Source organism: Cyprinodon tularosa, unplaced genomic scaffold (assembly GCF_016077235.1).
Source record: "Cyprinodon tularosa strain WSP-4 unplaced genomic scaffold, ASM1607723v1 ctg368, whole genome shotgun sequence".
Taxonomy (NCBI): Eukaryota; Metazoa; Chordata; class Actinopteri; order Cyprinodontiformes; family Cyprinodontidae; genus Cyprinodon; species Cyprinodon tularosa.
Genome location: NW_024039083.1, coordinates 597,501 through 621,371, shown reverse-complemented (window position 1 = coordinate 621,371; position 23,871 = coordinate 597,501). Strand labels below are relative to the sequence as shown.

At 38.7% G+C, this 23,871-nt stretch overlaps 2 protein-coding genes across 4 annotated transcripts in view; one reads left to right on the top strand and one right to left on the bottom strand.

Moving 5' to 3' along the window:
- The first annotated feature begins 1,677 nt into the window (after positions 1-1,677).
- il22ra2 (interleukin 22 receptor, alpha 2) lies at positions 1,678-7,654 on the top strand. Of its 2 annotated transcripts, none has more exons than XM_038296146.1 (6): positions 1,678-1,799; positions 3,048-3,162; positions 4,789-4,973; positions 5,129-5,268; positions 6,387-6,556; positions 7,039-7,654. In XM_038296146.1, exons 1-5 carry the CDS (start codon positions 1,736-1,738, stop codon positions 6,534-6,536), a joined length of 654 nt encoding a protein of 217 aa, XP_038152074.1. In that variant the 5' UTR covers positions 1,678-1,735; the 3' UTR covers positions 6,537-6,556; positions 7,039-7,654. The 2 variants fall into 2 exon arrangements, with proteins under 2 accessions (XP_038152074.1, XP_038152073.1); XM_038296145.1 differs by having other exon boundaries at positions 7,036-7,654.
- A 5,897-nt stretch (positions 7,655-13,551) lies between these two features.
- Positions 13,552-23,871, bottom strand: part of map3k21 (mitogen-activated protein kinase kinase kinase 21) — a 30,402-nt gene continuing 20,082 nt past the window's right edge. Inside the window, exons 2-10 of one of the 2 annotated variants that reach the window (XM_038296140.1) lie at positions 20,861-21,041; positions 20,598-20,746; positions 19,033-19,208; positions 16,933-17,173; positions 16,645-16,767; positions 15,940-16,090; positions 15,675-15,769; positions 14,440-15,249; positions 13,552-14,369 (exon numbers count right to left, since the gene is read on the bottom strand). In XM_038296140.1, coding sequence (XP_038152068.1) covers positions 14,017-14,369; positions 14,440-15,249; positions 15,675-15,769; positions 15,940-16,090; positions 16,645-16,767; positions 16,933-17,173; positions 19,033-19,208; positions 20,598-20,746; positions 20,861-21,041 — 2,279 coding nt within the window. In that variant the 3' untranslated portion in view covers positions 13,552-14,016. Of the gene's footprint in view, positions 14,370-14,439; positions 15,253-15,674; positions 15,770-15,939; positions 16,091-16,644; positions 16,768-16,932; positions 17,174-19,032; positions 19,209-20,597; positions 20,747-20,860; positions 21,042-23,871 lie in introns of both variants that reach the window. The other variant, XM_038296139.1, reaches the window with a different exon arrangement.

Below are 23,871 nucleotides of genomic sequence, written 5' to 3'. Positions count from 1 at the left end.
TGACCAAGGATGTAAGCAGGGACTTTTTCTATGGCCACATGAAGATAAACTAACATCTGCTGTAACTGACTGCCATGTTTTCCATTCATTCCCATTTTGAAGTTTGCCATAGATAGTTTTGCCTCTGTGTCGAGTCATGTTTATACCAAAGAGACAGACAGTTGATTCATTTCAAAGATCCACAGAGCTTGGCTGCTTCTCCTTGATCTGCATGACATTGAGTGAAGATGTTACACTGTTAGATAAAGAGTGACATGCTTGTCATTTTGAAAGATTAAGCAGAGCTTTATGAGACGTCTCTCTCCCTGATCTGTCTGCTGTGCTCCTCTGCCTTCATAGGACTGTTTGTTCTCTAATAAAACTCTGAGACACTTAAAACAGTATAAATGTGTTCATTTAAACCCAAGGCCTGTAGACTCATCAAAGGTAACTAATGGTTTTATTTAGGCTCCTACAGTAAAATAATTTTCATTCATTCTGCACTTTTCAAATTCACTTCACAATTATATGCAACTTCATCTCACTTTATCACATATAATCCAATAGAAATACACTGAGATTAGTAGCTGCTATGCAAGAAAATGGGAACAATTTAGGGGACACCTTTGCATTTCCTAATAAGGTTAAAATAAGGTCAAGATATAAACTAATATTTTACAGAACAATTCAGCAGCAATATTACTCTAGAAGCCACTATAAATATATTAGCAGCCATAAATGACTCAAACATAAAGAGGAAACATGAAGTTCAGAAAAGACTAGCACTCTTCTCTCGTGATAAATTATGCAGCAACGTTTCTAGTAAACTGGATGCAAATGAATGGGCTACGGGTGGCCTTTACCGCTACCGGTAATCTATACCTGTAACAGAGTCAAAGTGATGCTGCAAAATTTACTTCTTCAAACCCAAATGGAAGAAAATAGATTTGGCTTCTTTTCAGTGATGCACGGAACCAGCATTGATTTGCATAAAAATCATGTGGCTCAGTCATTGCATTGTAACTGTATTAGGACTTCAAACTGATGGTAGTGACACTGATGTCTATTTACTATTTAGATAAGCTGTACTTAAAGTAAAAAAATTTTAAAAACAACACCTAATTTCTTATTTTTTTAATTAGTGTCACTACGTTTCTGTCTAATTCTAGTTCCTGATCATTTAGCATTAAAAGAGAAGGAAAACTGGAAAGGATGGAGGATGGCAGCAAACTAAGGAGTCATCTGCAGCAAGTTGAATGTTTTGGCGGTTTTTTTGGCAATCATCCTCAGCTAAAGGTGATGTTTATAAACTTATCTAAGTTTCAATTCAGTGCAAGTGAGTAACGTCTGTCTAACATACAAACATTTAAAACTTTTGGTCATGAGTATTATTTATGATGACCATTCCATCTGTTAAATAAAACAAACAAATAATACTAGTTTTGTTCATACTCTTTGGTCACATGGCATTTCCTGTATCTAAACTGTAGATTAATGGGTTAAAATATGATCAGTAAGTCTGGGATAATTGCATTTTATAATGGATGACAAAATCTGATTCAGCTAATAATCAATACTGTAAAGAATAAAAAGCAAAAGTTTCCATGACGGCTTCTTTTCTGTCTCATAAATAGTTAAGAGCAATTGTGGCATTTAAAAAAAGGGGAAGTTAGGGCTTTTAAAAGGTAGAGGGAGGGTTGCCTGCAGCATCTGTTAGGATTGTTTTCAGTGTTGGTCCACAGACTGCATCGACACCATGACTCGCCTGCTGCTTCGCACCATGCTGCTGGGGAACCTGGCCTTCTGTGTCACAGCTCAAGGTAACCTCCACTCTGTCCTCATGCATTTTCTTTAATTACAGAGCTGCTACCCGCCTGCAGGCATTTAAAGATCCTAAGGTTTAATTGCTGATATGTTTGTTATTTGGTTATGATGTTAATGTTTTCTTCAATTAAATAGACCAGAGGTGTGAAGGTTCATTTTACATTATTTCTCCTTTTATACTAAACCAATGACGTCTAAGCAGGTCATTGATGGATAGGCAGTTAAGCCTGTTTACTGTTGGCTGGTTTGTCATCAACGTTGACCTTTGTTTTTAAAAGGTCACACCGAGTTTTACCAACAGATAAACCTGTAAACCTAAATCAGTAGATTACCAAGAAATCTAATGATTTATCACAAAAACAATCAAGTTTTCTTTATTTATATCTGATAGAAAAAGTAACTTCTAGCTTAAGAAGGAGGCCAATTTTAAGGAATCGAAATTTATAAACTTCATGAGGACAAAAACCTCAGGTACCTGCTCCTGTGGGCGTTTAAGTTTGTTTTGGGTGATCACATTTAACAGAGGTTACCTGCTGCTGATCCTACCTCAGGCCTCCTTCTAACCAGCATGTTTAGTTTTTGTTTTTCAAAATTTATGTTTCCTTCATCTTTGGCTGAAATGTAACTCTTTTTCTTTTCAGTTCAATTCAATTCATTTTATTTATATAGCGCCAATTCACAAAACTTCTCATTTTAAGACTTTTGAATAAGTCTTTGTAAGAATAATATTTATTTAATTTCTAAAAGATAAAAAAAGGGATGAAATGTTATTAGAAATTAGTAATAAAATAAAGGCACATTATAAACCTGACATTCAGGAAGTTTAGTTTAGTCAGAAGGAGCTCCTGTGCCAATTTCAGGAAAAGTTTGTTATTGCCATATTGCTAAGCCATATTTTCCAGAACTTTTCTATTTCTCCATCTTTGCCTCTTGCTCACCACATAACTGTTACTTCTTAGCCAATAAAATAGACAGATGTTGCGCATTAGGGGGAATATAAACCATCATACCGAGCAAATGCCGTGAATGCATGGCACTTGAAGTGTATCCAACCAAATATGTGCATCTAAGTGCTCGTTTGCAACTCTGATATTGCAAACACTGCCACAATGATGTTTCTGCTGTTGGATTTATTGTGCAGCTCTTCATCTGGGTGGTTAAAAACCTTCCTAAAACTGTGAGATATTTGATATAAATGTTTATTGATCTTATCTAACCCAGATATCTGACTTCCTGTGTTGCAGAAATGCTGACTCCACCTGGCCAGGTGAAGTTTACGTCTATAAACTACAGAAACGTCCTGCACTGGGTGGCTCCCACCAACAGCACCTCCCTGCATTATAACGTCCAGTATAAGATGTGAGCGCTCACACACAAACATGAATGAATTCTCTCTATTGTTTCTCTTCATTTCTGAGCCTTTGATCCTATAATATAATCATTGCCAGGGTGACAAATCTAAATATAAATAAATATAAATCGCTTTATTGTCCCAGAATGGGGAAATTCACTTTCTGCATTTTCTTCGGAAGCAGTGGGCTGCCACTGTTGGAGCCAGAGGAGCAGTCTGGGGTTAAGGGTCTTGCTCAGGGACCCAGAGTGAAAGCTGTGGGAATGAGTGGGACTTGAACTCAGACCCAAGTGCAATGCTTTAAGCACTAGGCCACTACTCCCTGGCAGTAAATGGCAGAAAATATAGGAAAATACATACAGTGTAGCTAAAGTTAATTTAGTATTAATTTTTTTTTTAATGATTTTTGTTTCCATAAAATTATTTCCGGTATTATTTTTTTACTTTTATTAATTTAATTTAATTTAATTTAATGATTAATAAATAAAAGTCTTCTTCTGTGGTTATACAAGCTCACCACCAGTAGAGGGAGCTCCACAGGCATCTCCCTCCACAATCAGTCTCAAATCAGTAATGAATCTAACCTCTAGTTTAAGGGTTTGGACAAATCTATTCTATTAAGAGGACCTTAAAACAAACAGATTGATTTCAATCATGTAAATGTGATTGACGCGTAAAGAAGGGAGTAATATGAAGTTAATTTCATTGAACCCACTGTTAGTTTCAATTATTGGGCTTACTGATCAAAATTTATCAATGGGGCAAAAACGAACATACACTCAAAACTAGGTTCAAGTCTTCATGTACCATGTAGACATAAAACAATACTTCACAACCAGTGCAAAGCAATAAAAAGACATCAAGATTTACAGGATCATCTTCTTCCCATGTAGTAGTAGATAAATAAACAATGAAGTATAAATCTGTTGCAATGTTTCAAAAAAATATTTCCAAGTCTTTTTTTATGTGGGATTTTCTGTGTTAGTAATTTGCAGTCAACATCTTACCTGCAGTAGACTTTGTTCAGAATGATACTAGTTTAGAAGTAAATAAATAAACTAATAAGTAAAGGTTGAATACCTAAAGTAGATTGGGAGCAGAGGTCTATTAGCAGGTAGCAGGACTGGGCCTGGAGACCGCTGCCACATTTACAAACAACAATTCATGTACACACCCACTCCTAGACAGTCATTTAGAGAGAGAGAAATTCACTTTATGTAAACCAAATTTGGATTACCTGCTGAGACCTCTCAGTTGCAAAGGTAAAAAATGTACAGGGAAGGCTTGCTTGGAATTTGTAAAAATTTTTTTTGCATGATAAAGCTAGCAGCTGTTTTACCGTACAGCTTAGTTAACAAACCTAACTGATGCAAATGTCAAGAACTACAAATCGTTTCAAAAAGCATGATTTCAACTGTTAAGATTTGACTCCAATGCTGTTTTCTGTTACAATTTCAACCTTTAAAGTGCACAGACTTGTTATTTTACACAGAAAATCCTGTTTTGCAGAAGCAGCTTCATGCAGTATTTCGATATGTTATTGTTTAAACACGAATGATTTAGATAATTTGGCAGGATCCTGCAGAATTAAGAGTCGAGTAAACATCCAACAAAGATCCCTGCTGAATTCACAGCTATGGTGAGATGGACTGGCTGAAAGTCAGCAGCTGTCAGGGGATCCGGAGGCACAAGTGTGACCTCAGCAACGTCACCTCCGATACCACAGAGTGGTACTACGCTCAGGTCCAAGCCACATCCGTAGCCTCCAGCAGCAAATCGGCCTGGGCCTTGTCCCCCAGATTCAGCCCCCGCTGGGACAGTAAGCACCAACTACCTCCTTCTCCTCACCCTCATTTACACTTTCTTTTTTGTCTTTTTACTCCCTAAATAAGAATAAGACAGCTCAAGTGTTCGTATTAAAAAAGAAAACTAAGAACCAAATAAACATTCATCTTTAACTTTGCTACTTTGCAGCCAAAATCAGTCCTCCTGATGTGAAGATCAACTCCTCCAAACAAGGCATCGTCATCCAAGTGAAGGCCGCCCGGTTGTTGGTCCACAAGATGCACAGCAGTGTGGAATACAAAGTCTACGTCCTCCACAATGGAAAGGAGGTATGCAAACTTTTACTGTGACTTCACTTCAGAACCAGAGCTTCCTGAGGGATCTAGAGGATAATCTGTTGTCTTTAAGTTTAAAAAAACATGTGTGGAATCAGATTTATTCAAATCTGTGGATACAGAGCCATGCCTTGTATTTATATCAATTAACTGATTGGTACATAATTTTGAATTAAAAGCAAAAATATGTTTTACAAGTAAAATTTGTGCATCCATTTTCAGCCTACTTCACTATACTGTACCTCTGCTTCAATATACTGCATAGATCTGCAGCTCTAGTGAGGGAAACTGTTGCGAGAGCAGTTATTTCATGAAAACCCCAGATATGGCCTTAAAGGAAGGGTGGAAAAGAGATGCTGGGGAACGCTTCCTGTTTGCATTTCACAGCAACAACCTTATACAGCTAAAGTATTTGGTTAAGGTGAAAAGTTATACACCAGTAAGAATGGCCCAGTCAAAGTTCAGACCTAAATCCAGCTGAGAATCTGTTTGCAAACACACTCCAACCGATCTAATCTAACAGCAAACATTTCAGTTTCTACAAGCACAAAGCAGGTAGAAATATCACAGCAGAGCTCATAAAATATATTCTCCACACTTTTCAGATTTATATTAAAAGACACCTGACAACCAGGGACCATTTTATTCTTTTCATCTCACCATTATGCACTTATCTGTTATTCTGTCACACACCAACTGCATACATTTTAAGTTTAGCATTTCCTTCAAAAACATTTTTTTTTGGAAAGGTCTTAAAAGGAACATTTTAATTCAACCAATAAAATAAACCCTTTTAATTAAAACTAATGATGGTTTCATGCATATAGATGCTTTGTTGGGTAAATAAGGATCATGTTAACTTAAATCTGCTGCATAAATCAGTTTTTCAGCAGAAAAAGATTCACTTTCACAGACTCTGGGACATAAACAGATCAGAAGACAAAGAGGAAATATAAAAGGGTGAGGAGGCAGAAGAGGAAGAGCAGATGTGAAAAAAGAACAACAAAAAATCCCCAGAGGAACAAACTGGCCCTGGTTTTATCCCTCTGTCACTCTGTGTCCTGCATGTTTTGGTGTGATTGCTAATATGTGGCCCCTCACCTTCTCCTCAGGACATGTACGATATCACCTGCTGCTCCCACAAGCTGACTCTGACAAAACTGAATCCCAAAACACAGTACTGTGTCCAGGCAGAGACAGTCATCTTCCGCCACATGAAGAGCAGCGATCGCAGCTCTGCAAAGTGCATCACGACGCCCTGAATACTCAAGTAAATCAGGAGGTAAAGTTGATTTGTTAAACACCTCTCACAGGAAAAACAACCTCAAAGGCATCAAACTCCACCCCTTTAGTGTTACTCTGCAACATCTGGATGCATCCTTGCTCCCACTCACCTTAAACAGATTCATACTTTATAAAGGGCTATTTACAAACCTGTTAACACGCCAAGGAGGTCATTCAGATTTTGATTAAACTTGTTGGATAGCAAACCGCCCGTCACAACCTACCCACCTGATCAAGCTTAACATGCCTGTACAGTAGCATATCATCTGCAAAAGTGATAATAAATGTCATTAAAAGACTGAGCATTGACCAAGAACCAAAGGAACATTGATTAGCTTAGGAATCAAATAATCTATTATTAATTATTTAATCTAGAACGGCTTTTAGTAAATTATAAAAAATGGCAAAAATATGAAAAAAATATATATATATATGCAAAGTTCATCACTGACTATCCTGTTTTGTGTGTGCCTTTAGCAGCAGACGCTGGTTGATTGGAGTCAATCTCGTCACCATGGCTTCAATACTCACCTCTACCTCCACGGCTGCAGCCACAGGTGTCTGAACTCCTTAAAGTGATGCACTTTATTAAATCTTCCAAGGAGCATTTTGTTTAAAGTCTGTCACTCGGCTTGGGTCTTAGTTTGAGGCATTTTGATTATTTCTATTAAAATATTTATACACTGTTTTTTTTTTGCCAGTACATTTAGAAGGAGCTTTTTTTTACATTAGCGTAACTAATTATTCATGAACCAACGCATTGTATTTATCAGCCTGTTCTGCATCCAATCCGTCGCTCAGCATGCATGAATGTTTCTCATTTTTTAACAACTTTTCACAAAATAAAAACCTACTAGAGCTTCTGTGATGATAAAAACATCACATTGTGATGCTTTGGGCCTCAGGTTCATCATACATGTGTCACCGTACCAATAAAACGATTAATTTCCTCTTTTTAATGTTATCTTTTCTGTGTTTTGAGTTTTTGTGATACTGAAAGGTCAACGCTCCCTTGCAGAAGTATTTGGTATCTCTATAATGTTACTGACATAAAAAAGTGCATAACTGTAAAATAAACTCTACCATCTAAACTCTACCACCTGGATATCGTTATTTATTCTTCTCCCAGTAGCTCTCTTTGCTTTAAATTAAGACTTCACTGCTACTGCATTTTTTCTGTCAGTATGTAACTTTGTGTCAGAGAAAACAAAGTGTTACCCATCATATTCAATATCTGCATGCTTCACCCAACTCAAATCTTAATAAAGAAGTTAATTAGCATAACTATGCCAACACACAGCCATACATTACAATGTCACCAGGTGAACTCAGTCAATTATGGGAAAATTCATGGGGGGGATGCCATAGACACCCCTTCACCACCTCTGAAACAAGCAGTTCTCCTCTAAACCAGAAGGTGGCAGCAGTGATTCTATCATGAGGAATGTCCTACTTTGACATATTTTAGTTAGCATGTGTAACCAAAAACTGTCAACAACAATACAGCAAGTAATTACTCACAATATACTACAATTAAATAAGACTAAGAATTAGTTTTTAATGTTTTATGGGGCGATGATGTAAATACGTATAGCTTTATAAGCAAGGCTCTCATTAAAAGGCCTGTTTTTGGCCACCTCTATGAAAAATGTCCACCGCTTCTATCACCTAAAAAAGAGAAAAAAATGCATTAATGCGTTCATCTTTAGTATAAATATTTACTGTAATGACTATAAAACCTAAAAAGTCAATCGGAAAGCTGCAGTTGATCCAGAACACTGCTGCTGGCGTCCTCAAAAGAACTAAGAGAGAAGAGCACATCGCCCCAGCTTTACAGTCCTTCCACTGGCTCCCAGCATTTCAGAAAATAATTTATAATGCTTCTCTATGTCTATAACTCACCAACTGCTTTTCTCCAAAATAAATAGCTGACTTGCAGTCAGTGGCCTATCCTGCAGATCCAAAACCAAACATGGAGAAACAGTGTTTAGTTCTTATGTCCCACTAATCTGAAACAAACACCTAGAAAATGTAAAAGTGTTAAAACAATAAACTGCTTTAAAGATTTTAAAGATTTTTCACAGTGACCTTTGACCCTTTCCGTAAGCACTACTTCTTAATATGATAAAAAGTGGCTTTAACTATCAAGATTTATTTTCTTTAACCCAGCTGTTGTCATCATGTTCTGTGTCCTACGGGTTAAAATGACCCGTCTTCACTTAATCCCCAATATAAGCAGCTTAATTCAATTTTAAAGACTCAATTTCAGATTGTATATTTAGCACAAAATGTGTGTATACATAAATTTTCCCTCTTCACTTATAGCTTAAAAAGAAAGAATAAAAATGTCCAAAAAGGAGTTTTGACTGCATTTTATTAATCCCAATGACTTAGTTTCATTATTTTCTCCAGTGAACAATTTAAGATCATGTACAATACAAAAATATGAAAAATAACATAACTCATTCAACTAATTAGCACAGGTAGGGCGTTATGCATGTGCACAACCTTTCCAGATATATTTACACCTGCAGCACACAGTATGTGCCACCGATGACTTGACCGATAAATTGCTGGCTTGCTGGGTATATAATGCCGAAAAGGACAATGACCTTTGGACAAAAGACATCAGCATCAGTGATTAGTATCAGTGTCACAGAAAACAGTCAAAGAAATTAACAGTGAAAATTGCTTTTATTGCAAATCTGAAAACAGGCTTCCTCTAAATGGAACCAGTTGCTCATCCACCGTTACATCAGGCCCTGGATTGTAGAGGTAGGGCAGCTGCTCCTCCCACTTGTCCTATTCCTCTTTTATGGCTGCAAGTCTGTCTCTCCCACGTCTCGCTGGTCTTGACTCACAGTCATCAAATCGTAGCAGTCTTGAGGTGTGGGTCTTTGTGGCATTGTGGCTCAGAAAATTGGCCTCCCACTTTTGCCAATGCATCCCATAGACTAGCAGCAGTGTCACATCGGGACCTGTATACATCTGCTAAGATTGGCAGCCCTAAGTAGGCAAGCAGGTCAGTCTCATCCATGTTTTTTTAGCTGTCTCCATATTTACGAAAAACCCTCCAGATTTGTCATCCCAAGGATAACTTTTTTCTATTGCTGGAGACATCATGGGCATGAGAAACGGCATACCTTGTGCATCGTGAGGTCATCTTTATGATGCTTTGTTCTGCATGCCTGATGTGTGGGTCATATGCTGCTGAAGACCATGTTCTTTTGCCATTTTCTGAAAAGTTTTCCTTCCAGTTTAAGGGTTTTCTTCTTCTAAACATGATTCATCATGCTCTGGGTTGTATTCCCCCTATCTTCTTGGGATACATCATCCACTTTTGCTTCTGAGTCAGTTTTCTTGCAGGACATTTGAGAAAATCAGCTCTAAAGGCTCTTCAGAGGCTCTTCATGGCTTCAGTACAGATGGAATTCAGAGTCCTGCCTGCAGCACCTACTATTAAAAATAATAATAATACTTATTTTCCACCATATTTTGCAAATAAATTCTTTAAAAATCAGACAATGTGATTTTCTGGATTTTTTTTTCTCATTTTGTCTCTCATAGTTGAGGTATATCTATGATGAAAATTACCGGCCTCTCTCATCTTTTTGAGTGGGAGAACTTGCACTATTGGTGGCTGACTTAATACTTTTTTGCCCCACTGTATATAACCTCTGGAAATAAACAGGTGGTTTTCTGAAGTGTGCAAGAACGCCACCTGATTTGCGTTATTTCTGGTACTGTTTGATCTGAAACACAACTAAAACATTTTAACATTCTGCAGTTTGTAAATGACAGCTTGATTTCAACTCTATTTGCCTTCGTACCTTTTTTTTTGTGTACAGCTTACATGTGAATGTTAATAAAAGCAACATTTTACTTTTTCTGTTTTTGGGGCCAGTCTGAAAAAAAAAAAAAGTCATTAAATTTCAAGTTAAAAGACAATGGTGGGTCATTTTCATCTGAGGTCAACTGGAAGTTTTTTTTTTTTATTACTTTATGCCATTCCAATGTTCTTATCCTGATAACCCCCGCCCCCCATCTGTTTAATGTCTTTGAACAATTACACAAATTCTCAACAGAAAAAACAAAGACAACAATCAGCTTGATGTAGACTTTATTTAGAACATTGATAAACTGAGAACTCTTGATCAATCAGGCATGACATAAACCAATACTGTAAGAATAACAAAAACACAGATCAAGTCTGAATCTGACCCAGTCAGTGTGATCAGTGAATCTAGAAGGCAGTTTGACGTGGTTTGATCTGGTGACGGGTCTCTACACTCTTCAGTCCATCTCCTCCTCAGATAGCAGCAGGTTGAATGAGTTGTTTTGGATCCGGATGCAAAAAAAAAATATATATATATATATCAGGGGGGTTTCATTTAAATCTGGTCCCATCGCTGCAGTGGAATGCTTTCTATTTCACTTGTACAAGCTGCCCACAAGTAAAGGGGCCCCACAGGACCATTGTGTTATTTACAGATATCCTCCATTCTTGAAAAATAAAAACAAATCTAGAAAACATGCTTGTAAATAGCACCTTTAACAGTTTTAAGGATCTGCACGGCTTTCAGAGGGTTTGATACTTCACATTCTACAAAATCAGGTGTTTCCTCAGCCGTGTACACATCATTACACTAACATTTAGCCCTTTATCAGAAACACAATAAGGTCGAACCGAGGAAGATGCAGTGCATATTTAAAGGCGTTGCCAGCTGATTTGACAAGTCCTGAGGATACGATTAGTGTTTATAATCAAATGTTCAGCCAGATTCTGTTGTCTTCATCCTTTCCTGAGCTTGATGGGAAACATTTGTTTTGGTAAAAACACATTGATTTAGGTATAAATAGAAGGCATGATACAAAATAAAACAATCTGATTCAACCAAATGTTAAAGTTCTTAAATGTAACAGTTTCAATTTATTTATTCCTGAATAAATGTATTTATTCAGGTAATTAAAGGCACAGGTTTCACCGAGCAGACCGTTAGCCCTCAACACTTTAAACGTTTTTATCTGTATTCAGCGATGCGCAGTAATAATACTGGGTCTCTTAGCGAAATACAACATCACTAAAACCGTTTCCTTCTTCAGTACTTTCATCAAAAATGTAAAAGTCATTTTAAACCAATTATGTCGATGATTATGGGTTATAGCTAAAGAATATTTAAAAGATGGAAATGGAAAAAGAAAATTTAAATAAAACCAAGAAATTAAAGGACTTTTAATAAGAAATGTGACCTTTTGGACCACATGACCAAGGAGAGTAATGCAGAGTAGGCAGCTTGTCTGAAGTCAATTTACAGCAATCATTCAAATCATGGAAGGTTTAGTGGAAGGATAAACATGTGGGAGAAACAGATATACAGTAAGTAAGTAACAGATCAAAGGTCACAGCTTAGTAAAGATTATTTAGTTGAACTGTGCCTTGAGATGACATGTGTTGTGAATTGGCGCTATATAAATAAACTGAATTGAATTTAGTGGCGGTTACGTTTTCAGCAATGTGTCCTCCTGCTGAGAAGCTGCATGCAGATGTTGGTACATTTAATTAAATTATCATTGGAGTTCAGGTTAGGTCAGAGTATATAAGTAGTATTGTAAAGAGGAAGCAACTATGCAGGATACCTTAAGGTCACCTACATGATGCAGTTATTCATGCAGAAGGTGATCCAACAAAGTATTGGAGCATAAACCGTACACAGATTTATGCTTTTCAGCAGGGTGACATCACTGTAATCCAAAGTCTTTTTTTATTGGTCTTATTTAAAGCTCGGTATGCCTCCCAAGAGGATTCTCCATCAGATATAAACCATAATCATCAAACTTATAAAATGATAGATTGAAGTGTAATAAATCTGTAATAGATTCACTATTCTAGATGCAGCTGTGTGATCACTCCAGTTTCAACCAATCAGCTCTCATGAGGGGGAGGGAGTAATGGCTTGATAAAACACAGATTCAGGTTTGCTTCAGCTTCATGTTTGATCTGCTGCCCTCAGTCTACTTCAGTGTTGAGAACCAGAAAAATGAACAAAAACACATCTATATAAATACATAAACAGAAAACATTTGTACAAGAATATATTCTTTGTCTGCTTTGTAAGACTTTTCAGTGTTTTTTGTATTAAATTTTTTTCATCTAAGGCTTCTCTAAGATCTTTAAGCCCCTGTGGGTGGTACAGCAGACGCACTAATATTTATAATGTAACCTTTCCCTAGAACACAGCCTGAAGAGCAGCATGGCCGACTCAGAAAACAATAATAAAACATGTTTGCGATAAAAAACAGCTTCAGCTTCAGGCTGACTGGGTAAAAAGTCATGTATACAAACTTTTTTTTCTCTTTTCTTTTTAAATGTTTTGAAGGGTACACGAATACATCTATGAGCTCAGCAACGTTGTGATTCTAATGCTACGTTCACACCAAACGCAGCAGGAGCAGCAAAAACGCATCTGTTGCTTTATTTTTGATGCTTGTACAAGTTTAGTTCTGATGCGCAGCAGGAGCAGCAAAGATGCTTCAGCAAATTGGGAAAATCCACCTGAAGACTTCATCAGTGCAGTCAGTTCATCCAGATTATCATCCTGCCTTCAAATATTATTTCTGTGGGAGCCGCTCAGACCCCCACATACCGGCGGTGCGCTTTCAGTAGGAATCCTATTCCAACAGCAGCCTATGGCCCGGTCACCTCCTCTGTTGGCGGCTGGAAAGCGTTTTTTTTTATGAACGTAATCCAAACTGCAGTTACCAGGATAATAAAAGTAAACATATTCTGCCGGCAGGTTTCTACATTTTAACTTAATTTAGGCGTAAAACTGTTTCAGAGGATGTTCTGCATCATCAGCGATGTGTCTGTCCACCTGCCTGCTCCCAGATCAGCTTCTCTGATTGGTTGATGCAGCGTCTCGAGAAGCAAAAGTTACATTTTTCCATCTCGAGCTGCAGCTGCTGCGTCAGATGCTTAAACGATCCCGACGCGCTGCTCAGACGTGCTGCTCCCGCTGCTCAAAACACGCTGCGGGACATTTTGCTGCGCATTGACGCGCGTCAACCATTGACTTTGCATGTAAACTAGCTGCTCCTGCTGCGTTTGGTGTGAACGCAGCTTAAGGTGGAATGTATGTCCTGCTGCCCTCTAAGTCGGTTCATATTAAATTACCAATAAAAATAAATAAAAATGTGAGATGGGAGAGCTGCAGCGGCGGTCAACGTTGAGCTGCAATGAAGAAGGAGGGGATGATCTGAGATCAGCTCCCCGCTCTGGTTTCCTCTGTGCTGGAGACATGGCAGTGTGTAAGGCAGAGCTGCAGTGACACACCAACATCACTGGGCTCTGGCACTAGGAAATAAAAAGATCCACTCTGTTGCTTAACGAGGCAGAGAGGAACCGAGGCATCTAAACCTTCCATGCTGGCTTCCATTGGAGCAGATCGCTCCCCTGGGCTTCTAGGAGAAGAACTCTTTCTCCAGCTCAAACACAGAGGGTCGTCCAGGGGAGCTCTGGATGCGGCAGAGCGGCACGGTGCAGTCCCGTTTCTGCCCCTCGGTATCCATGTCCAGCAGGGAGCAGCCCCCCTCTGAGGACAGCACCACATTCAGGTTCTGAGCCGTCTTCTCCCCAGAGTAGTGGCCCAGGGAGTAGCTCTTGTTGCACCCTCGCAGCAGGGCCCAGGCGTGAGGTTTGGCCCGGAATGACACAGGCCTCTGCCTGGGGACGGGGTCCCCGTTCAGCGGCTTCTCGTCCCTCTCTTTGTCCTGTCTCCTCTGGGCAGCAGGCGGGGGCAGCGGGCCGCTGGGGGCTGTGAACAGAGATCAGTCAGGTAAACCTGTTCACGCTAAGCTGGCTGCCCTGCGGTCTGTAATACTCACCGCTGTGGTTGGTGGTGTACTTCTTTCTACGCAGACGGGTTCCTGTGTTGTGGTTGCTCTGCTCTGGGGGCGGAGTCTGCATCTGTACTGCTGTCTGTGTCTCAGCTGCAGTCTTGTTACTCTGTCTGTCTGCAGGCGCTGCTTTCTTTTCAGAGTGGTGATTGTTAGCCACAGGCTCAGCCTTTCCAGGAACAGACTCAGACACCTCTGCTTCCGGTTGTAAGAGGCACTTGGTGGAGTTGCACTCCATAATGGCCGACATTGAAACAAGGTTGACAGACGGTGGGCTGGTGGGGTTTGATGATGTGTCCTCCTTGCGGGAGCGACTACCTGGCGGAGAGGTGCTGCGGCGGAACCGCGTCGCACGCTGAAATAGGCCCTCCTTCTTCTTCTTCTCCTCTTTTGGGGTCTCACAATCCTCAGGAGACGAGGAGTTCTTGAGGGCCTCCCTGATGTCATAACCCAGGACCAACGAGGCCAGCAGTGAGCCGCAGCCGTACAACGCAAAGTCAGTCTTACGTCGAGCTGACGCTCGCTTCAGGCTGTTGGTGGGGGTTAGCTGTGGTGTTGTGGAGGTGGAAGAGGTGGATGTGGTGGTGCTGGGATCTTCTGGAGAGTCTGGAGGTCCCTCTGGGCTTCCTGCACCAACCCCAGCATCTCCTGAGCCGCCGTTTCCACCGGGGCTCTGAGGCTGCGCGTCGTCCCTCCACAGAGGTAGGTCGATGTAAACCTGGTTGGGAAACTTGAGCTGCTTTGGTTTGGAGCTGCTGTCAGGACATTCCTGGGGGAATGCTTCATCCCTCCCTGCTCCTGCTGGACGACAGAAGAAACATCGATGCATGAGTGATTAATATCTCTTCTCCCACATGTTGTCATTTCATGGAATGAGGAAAACTAGAATCAGGCCTATTATGTTACAGCAGCAGGCAGGAAGTATAGAGAAAACTGGTAAAAACAACAACAAAAGACTGAAAACAGCAAGTCAAAATAGAAGATGAACCTTATGGATAGTGAGTTTAATCAGACATTACAGAAAGTCAAGCTGATACATGAATCCTTTCGATGATTAAGCAATTGCTTTTTCTTGTTTATGACAAAGAAGAAATCATTTTTTATCCCATGATAGGAAAAGGAAACAAACTCTCTGTTTTAGAGTCAATCTGAATCCTAATATATTCCAAAACGATTTTAAAGAGGATGCAACCTTGTTTAGTTTGTGATTACTGCTAGCTCACCTTGTTCACCAAACAGAGCGGCGAGTGGGACAGACTTCTGGGACTTTAGCAAGCTGGTGGACCAGGGGTTACTGCCGTCCGATAGAGGACGCACCCTGAAACCAAAACGCAGACAAAGGGTTAAAACCAGGAGCAGACCTTTTAGAGGGTCATTTTTGTGTTTATTTAGAATGTTGAAAACCTTGTTTTCTAGACATTTAAATGCTTATAAACAGAAGTCCAATGCTTCCATTCTTAGACTGAGGTTAATAACCCTTCATCTCACCTCTCTGCTGCAGCAGGCCTTTCTTTGCTCTGCACTGAACTGGGGCCCCAGGTTCTTCCTTTCTTCTTGATTCCTTTTTTCACATCATCAAACTCCTCCGGCCTGAGGAGGGTGCTGCGGCCCCACGTACGATTGCTCTCATCTTGAGTAACTGTTGACACAGGTGCCTCTAGTTACCACAAATTCAAACAGCTGCTTAAGATAGTGGCTGCAGCGAAGGCTGCTAATCTGGTTTAACCAACAGTATTCGTTCGATGGCCTTCTCTTGTCTCCTTTAATGCCTCCCAAGAATAAAATGTAATGTTATGTCTTTAATCATTTTATGAAATAAATAGGATTCAAAATGGTTTTACAGTCTAGTTATACTATTAACTCTCACTCTAAACTGCTTCAATTCAATGTATTTAACAATTGATGAAGCTTTTTATTCCTGATTCAAGATTTATCACATTTTGCAGCTCAAAACACAAAATAAGAAAACAAATATTTTATTTCATGATTAGAGGGAACATTAAAAAGCTAATTATTCAATTAACCATCAGACCATCACCACGAAACTGCTAAAATTTGAGAATTTTTGGTTTATTTTATGAAGCGAATGATTTAAAATGTGTTGTAATCACTTTCAAATATAATCTATTTTCTGATTTCAGAATAAGAAGATCCGACTTCATCTATGCAGATAAGCTGAGGAGGTGAACTCACGTTGGATGGCTCTGAGCCGGGGGATGAGTGTGGGACTGCTGGGAGGAGAGGAGCTGGTGCTATGAAGGCTGCGTCTTTTGTCCATAGAAGGTGACGCCTGCACTGTTATCTTGTGCTGAAAGTCTGCAGGTTGTAACATGGACATAGGGATGGGTGGAAACCAGTTATTACATCTCATAGGCTTTCCTCAATGATTACACAACAACAAGCATCCTTTGCCAGAGCAGATATCTCTATCACACAGTGTCAATGAAAATCACAAAGTGAAGTAAAACCACACTCGCCCACCTGATGGCAGACTGATGCGGTTTCCATCCTTCAGTTTGAGGCGGGAACGTTTGAATTTGCCTTTCCTCTTCTTCACGTTCGGCTTGTCCTTGTTGAGCTGGAAGATGAGGATGTTGAGCTCCCTCTCCAACACGTTGATCTCCCGCTCTGCCAGCTGCTGCTCACGGCGCTTCAGCAGCTCTTCCTGAGACTTCTGCTGCAGGGCGGCTCGCGTCAGCTCCTCCTCTCTGGAGCGGAGCTCCTGCAGAGAACAAAGTTTGTTTCAACTGTGGCATCTCTAAACATACAGACTGCACAGCTGAACTAAGGAAGCTGTATAACTATTTATATTCACTTCTTTTCATGGGTATGAATTCCTCAGAACAAGGAAGTGCAATACATCATCAGGAAGGTGAGTCTTTTGTGGTTTCTACCATCTCTAAAGGATCTTTAAATGCCTTTAGATTGCTTCTGAAATAGTCTCCTTTGGCGACTTGTTTTAGAGAGGTTAAAGCCTCCTTTTCCTCTGCTGAGTAACTGTAATCCTTACCAGTTGACTTCAACAAAGTAGCTTTCCAGTCAAACCTATCTAGATACAGATTAGTCTGTGATGTTTGCAGGAAATTAGCTTAATACAATTAATGCTGCCAGTAATCCTGAAAATTTGGTGTCAGGAAAATGGTTTAAGATAACAGTTTTCATTACAGTATGAAAAAACTAATTGATAGCAGACTAGATTGTCAATAGACTAAAAATGATTGGAAAATAGAACATATTGCTTTAGATAAGGAGAGAGAAAGCTAACACATAGGCTGTGCTGACTCTGTTTTTTTTTTTCTCTAAACACTAATTAACCCCACCTGCCCCCACACACTTTAAAGAGAAAGCAGATTAAGGTCTTAAGTAGGGGGAAGTACGCTGGAGCACCATGGCATTAATGACTCTGTTTAATACACATCAAGCTTATTAACCTAAGCTGAACAAGGAGGGTTTTAAAGCATCAAAATCTGCCCAGAATGGAGCTACATTTTATGTTTTATAGCTTATAGCTCTGCACTTACAGCTAGCAGGGAAAAGAGTCGTCCATACTTAAGATAGACACCTTCAATGTTTTTTGTTTTGTTTTGGGGTCTTACAGGAACCCCCCTTTATGACCTCTACCACAAATGACCTCAGCCTGCTGGACGTACACTGCAAAAAATATAAATCTAAATAAGCACTTTTTTCTTGCATTGAGGAGGTAAGTTCAACACATTGCTAATGGAACAAGACAATTTACATTTGAAGTAAGAAAAAACTATTGAATCGTCTTATTTTAAGTGCATATTATCTAATTATCTTATTTTAAGAGAAAAAATACTAATTCCATTGGCAATTCATCTTATCAACCTACTCAAATTAAGGGTAAATACACTTGATTTAAGAAATGTTTACTTATTTTCAGATCGTTTTTGCAGTGTAGAACCCGGCTTTATTGATAATCAGCTGTTTTGGCGCTCCATTTTAAAATATCACTCTGAAATGGGTTTGTATATTTAAAAAATAACGTATTTAAAAGATGTATTGGTATGTTTAGTAGTACGTTTAATAAAATACGACTGTGAAAAATAGATCAAATTTAGTTCAGATTGTTCATATTCCAATTACATGTAATACGATTTCTAATTTATGGAAATAAATCATGAAATTCTTATATTATTTATTTTAGTAAAAATACTAACAAAGAGTTACAGGTATTTATACTGTATCACAAGCTTCAGCAATCATTCTGGAAAATGCAAATCTTTTAAGTTGAACAAAAGGTCTGAAAGCAGGACTCTTACATATAGCATACTACACATCTACTGATAAAACTTTTTTGTTTCTTTCATTTTAAGCAGGCCAGATCACTTAAATTGAAAGTAAACTAAAAGACATTGCTGCTGTAATCTCTTATTCTTTTAATAAGCCATGTAACCTGCCGTAACCTGGTTTAATATTGGTGTGTGGCCTCAGTGTGAACATCTGATGTTACTCTCAGTGTATCCTCAGACAGGACAAGTTAAAGTGAAGATTGGACGCCTTAAATTCCCTTACAGTATGAGGCAGAGATCATTACCGCCTTCAGATGTTCTGCCGTACCTTCTCTTTGGTCCTGAGCTCATCAAACATCTCCTGGATCTCCACCCGCCAGTCGTCCTGCATGCTGTGGAAGGAGTCCTGCGGCATGGTGGCCATCACTGCCTCCTCGATGGCTGACAGCTGCTCCAGGATGCAGGAGAAGGAGGGACGCACATGAGGGTCCTGGTCCCAGCACTCTACAGGAAGAAACACAGATGGAGTAGAGTCAATGAGTCTCATCTCAACTCTTTAAATAAGCTGTTTAACAGCTCAGTAAATTCAGCTCAGATAATGTTGGTTTAGCCAGAATATGGCACACAATCCCTGAACAATGATGGAAGCTAGTTGAGGCAAATGGTGACAATGATCATCATTAGAATTTCCACTGATCCAAATATACTTATAGTTATATCTGAAAATGTCAATTTCTTAATTCAAACCATATTCTGCTTCTACTGTAGCTCCTAAACTTTATATAAACATCACAATCTACTGTGACATAAAGAACAGGTAACATGACACACTAGCCAAAGAACCTCACATCTGGCTGAGGATTGGCGTTAAAGCAATTTTATTTATATTCTCTCCCTGGTATAGACTGAAATGAAGCTGCTATGTTATTTATCTAATATGAAAAGGATTATGTCTGCCATTTCACCATCTGTTGTTTAGCACGTATAAAATACAGGAAAAAACTGGCACATGGTTATGAAAATATCTGCAGTTATTGCTGTTTTTATATCTAATTATCTATTTATCTGTAAACCCTAGAATATTAGTGAATCTCCAGCTGTTAGTGGGTCAGGTTCTGGATGGATTAGAGCCATACGAAACAGATCCATCCAGCGAGGCCATTTTGGAACTGCTGGACAAAATGATATGGAGCCACTCAGAAAGAGAAGCCATGACATGAAAAAGTCCGTCCACACTGCATTTTCTCGCATCTTGATTCTTCCAGCAAACCCTCACGTCTCCATGGTGACGGCCTGTATCTAAATAGGGCGGTCTGCACGACATTTGCACTTTATCAATTGTGGATACAATGTTAGTAGATTCCCCCTGACATGCCCTCTAGCAGCATGTGTTATTTATTAGTTTTAGTAACTTGGTATCAGGGATCCAATTAGATCAGGCCTCCATAGTGATTATTCTAAATGGAAAGAAGCAAGCCTGTGATATAAATCCAGTGTAAGCTTATTGTAAACTGGAACTGATCTGCACTAGGTTGCAATCCATCATACTTAAGACACATACAGCTGATCAATGGTCTGATTACATTAAAAGCAGTAAAAGCTAAATGATCAGCTCAATGCATGAACAAGGTCCTACAGGTTTCAAACAGCTTGACTGGAATTGGATCATTGCAGATCTTAGATAATAAAACCTAAATATTTTAGTAAGTATGCATTTTTAGTAGCCATAGAGAAAACAAAATAACCCAAAAGAGGATAAATTTATATTTTAGGATAAAAAGCACAAATAAAAAATAATTTAAAAAGACAATGTAGTTATTTTTCCCCCCAAAGAGCACCATTTGATTCTCTTTTTGATTGGGAAGTTTGTCTTGAAAGATTGACTCTAATTACCTTCCATGAGCTTGGCGAAGGGTTCAGGGCAGGTGGAGGGGATTGGAAGTGTTAACTTATTCACAGCAACACCATAAGCCACTGCCAGCCCGTCGATCCCTCGGTAAGGCACCTCCCCTGTTAACAGCTCCCACAGCAGGACGCCATAACTGATGGATGGCACACACATAAAGATAAAGTCAATAAAACACAGAAACATTCACCTCATGAGATATTTTTATCAGTTTTTTCTTTTTCTATATTTGGTCTTTTTATTATCTCACCTCCAGACGTCGCTGCCTTTGGAGAAGAGAGAGGACTTGATGACTTCAGGGGCCATCCAGGAGTAGGTGCCTGCAGCAGACATTTTCGTGGTTTTGTGCCACTCCCTTGCGAGGCCAAAATCTGTGATCTTTAAGGTCTTCCTCCCGATGTCATCATTCTCAATTTTTTCAAGTAATAAAACTATAAAGAAAAAATAAAAGGTAGAAGATTTAGAGCTAAAAAAAAAGATGCAGAAGATTACGGTAGACAGATTTTCAAATATTCACCAAATTTACCTCATATTTCCAAGAGTCTTTGTGGTCATTTTTAAGCTTTACAATAAACTTATAGTTGTGTTAAACACTCTGTATTCTAACAGGATATTATAGAATTATCATTCAAAATATCAAAGTTATTTTTTTCTGATAAACAAAAGCTCATGTTTATATTTCCAAGTTACGAAATATCTTATTTATCTGAATGTAAACTTGGATGAATCACAATGCGATGGATGGATGGATGTAGATAGGAAGTATGAACACAAATTGTTCCTCATTAATTCAGATCTAGAGAGAGTAGGGGATAGAAAACTGCATGTGATGGCCATATTTATGAAGGGCAACACTATTATGGATGCCATTAGCTCCTGTAGTGTCAGATGACAGACAGCATCACAAAGCTGCCATCCTTCCAAAACCATTTAACACATAAAGACAGAATTAACAGTTGAAAGCTCAGTGGTTGTGCTGGTAAAACAAAACCTGAAGTGAAAGTAAGGCCTCAGAGAAGCCACAGCCCACTGACAAACTCTTTAGTTCAATAAAGTTGAGACACATCTGTGACAATCTGGTGTAAAAAGGAAAAGACTCTCACACACACAGCTGATTACACATTCTGCTCTTTCCTATTTCTTAAAGCTGGGTAAACAAAATGGCTAGTGGGTGATGCTACTCTACATCAACCTGAGCATTCCGCCTCAGGTTGATGCGTTGGTCCAAAACATTTCTGTATAAACGCCAACGTCATAGATTTTTCGCAAGATGTATTTACAAGAGTTGCCTAACTTAAAACTTTTTGCGACAATTCATCTTGCTTGCTAGATAAGAAAATACTGTATGTTGTTTATACTGAAAACAGCATAAAACCTAAATAAAGAGAATAAAGAGAGAAAAACAAAACCACGGAAAAGCTGATAATGTCACATTGTAACTTTTAGTGCTAGACTGAGACGTCATGGATGACAAACAAACCAAGGTCACATTCAGTCCTCTAGATCTAGTCCTACATTAGAGAACCAAGAATATGTCTGACCAGGTAGGTGTACAGTAATATCTATGTAACTTTTAGCTTAGTTAGCTGTGGTGTTTAAGGGGAGCTCAGACTGCTCTGGGTCACATGACGAGTTATTGAGATGGGCAAGACGCAAGGAGCATCGATTCATGCCCACAGCTGTATATTGACTTGATAAATAATTCAAATCTATCTTGATTTAAGCTAATAAATAGGTCAAAACCTGCAGCGTTGCTTTAAAAAAGTGTTGCTCATTCTTTTTTAAAGAACCACATAGATTTTTTTGGTCTATTTTAATTCCATTTCTAAGGTTCAATTATATCCTTTAAGAAGTTGATAGAGGGCATTACTGCCATCCACCCCAAACTAATGCTGCACACTGCCAGTAAGATGGATAAAAAAAAAAAAAAAATGCCTGATAGCTGTATGCATGTTGATTCATTAGTGTTTTAAGCAGCCATGGTTTGAGATCATAAGTGCATGCAATGCTGCACCTTCCATTTGCTATCCATTGTAAAGTTTTTTTCTTTATGAAATCTGCATAACATTTGTTGTCATTATCTCATTTTCTATCATGTAAATGGAAAAAAAAGGGGTTTGGCTTCAAGAATCCCCCCCCCCCCCAGCAGGCTATTGGGGATCGGTTACACTGATGTCAAAGTAATCAACTTAAAAAACAAAAACAAAAATGTATTGAAACTTGAAATGCTTTAGAAATAAAACTCTCACTGGATCATATTAGATACACCTCACTGTTGATATCTGTAGTCGCCAGTTTTGATATACAATTGCATTATTAAAAAATAAACCAGCTGGGGTTGTAAAATAACCAAACTATCAAAGTTTTAATAACAAGAAGCCACTTTTTATCATCCAGAAAATCACTCTTTGATTCCCTGATACTCTTGATTTCTTTTTCATGTCTGTTTTTCTTCTGCCAAAAGCTCCTCACATTACAACCTTTTCCTGACTTTACACTCAGACCTATCACTTACAGTCAAGCTCCTGCAAACAACAGAGATGTTAAAATTTAAGCCCTAGTAACTTTTCAGTAGTTTTTTTTTTTTAAATCAACGTCAATACAAACCATTGCTACACATATAATAAACATAAAAAGTGGCTTTGCTGAACTCTTCCATCACAATAAATGAAAAGTTGCATTTTTAATCACTTAATGCAACAGAGAACCAACTTCTCAAAAGAAATATTTGTGAAGCTGGCAGCTTGTAACAGCGTAGCTGTATCATGAGTTGGGTTTTATTGCTGTCTGACCTTGAACTCTCTGCTCCACATCTCTGCATGAAAATGAAAAGAAAACTGTTAACTTTATGCATCAACTTCCTTATTTTATAACCTTATAAAAATGCATTGATTTTAGTAAACATATTATAAACAATTCTATACTTCAGGTGCTGTTACCTTTAGTTTCCAGGTCTGACTAGGTTAGCTAGTTTGCCTCAAGGAACCAAAACATTTACAACAAAATCTGACTAAAATATAAGTTAATTGAAACCAACAATGCATTTGATCATATTAGTTTCAACGTGATCTGGATGTTTCTCTCGTCTTTGTCCAATATAAAGGTTTATAAAACTTTAAAAAGAATGAAACCACTTCAAACCTGCCAAACTAATTCTAAACACCATACAGGAGTTGACACATCTCATCATCCATAAAACCTCAACAGTTGGAGACAGTAGATTCATGTAAAAAAGTAACTGCATTTTATGCCATGCAATGC

Coding starts and splice junctions, on each gene's coding strand:
- il22ra2 (XM_038296146.1), top strand. CDS start 1,736: ATGACTCGCCTGCTGCTTCGCACCATGCTGCTGGGGAACCTGGCCTTC. Junction 1,800..3,047: donor CTTCTGTGTCACAGCTCAAG/GTAACCTCCACT, acceptor CCTGTGTTGCAG/AAATGCTGACTCCACCTGGC. Junction 5,269..6,386: donor TCCTCCACAATGGAAAGGAG/GTATGCAAACTT, acceptor CCTTCTCCTCAG/GACATGTACGATATCACCTG.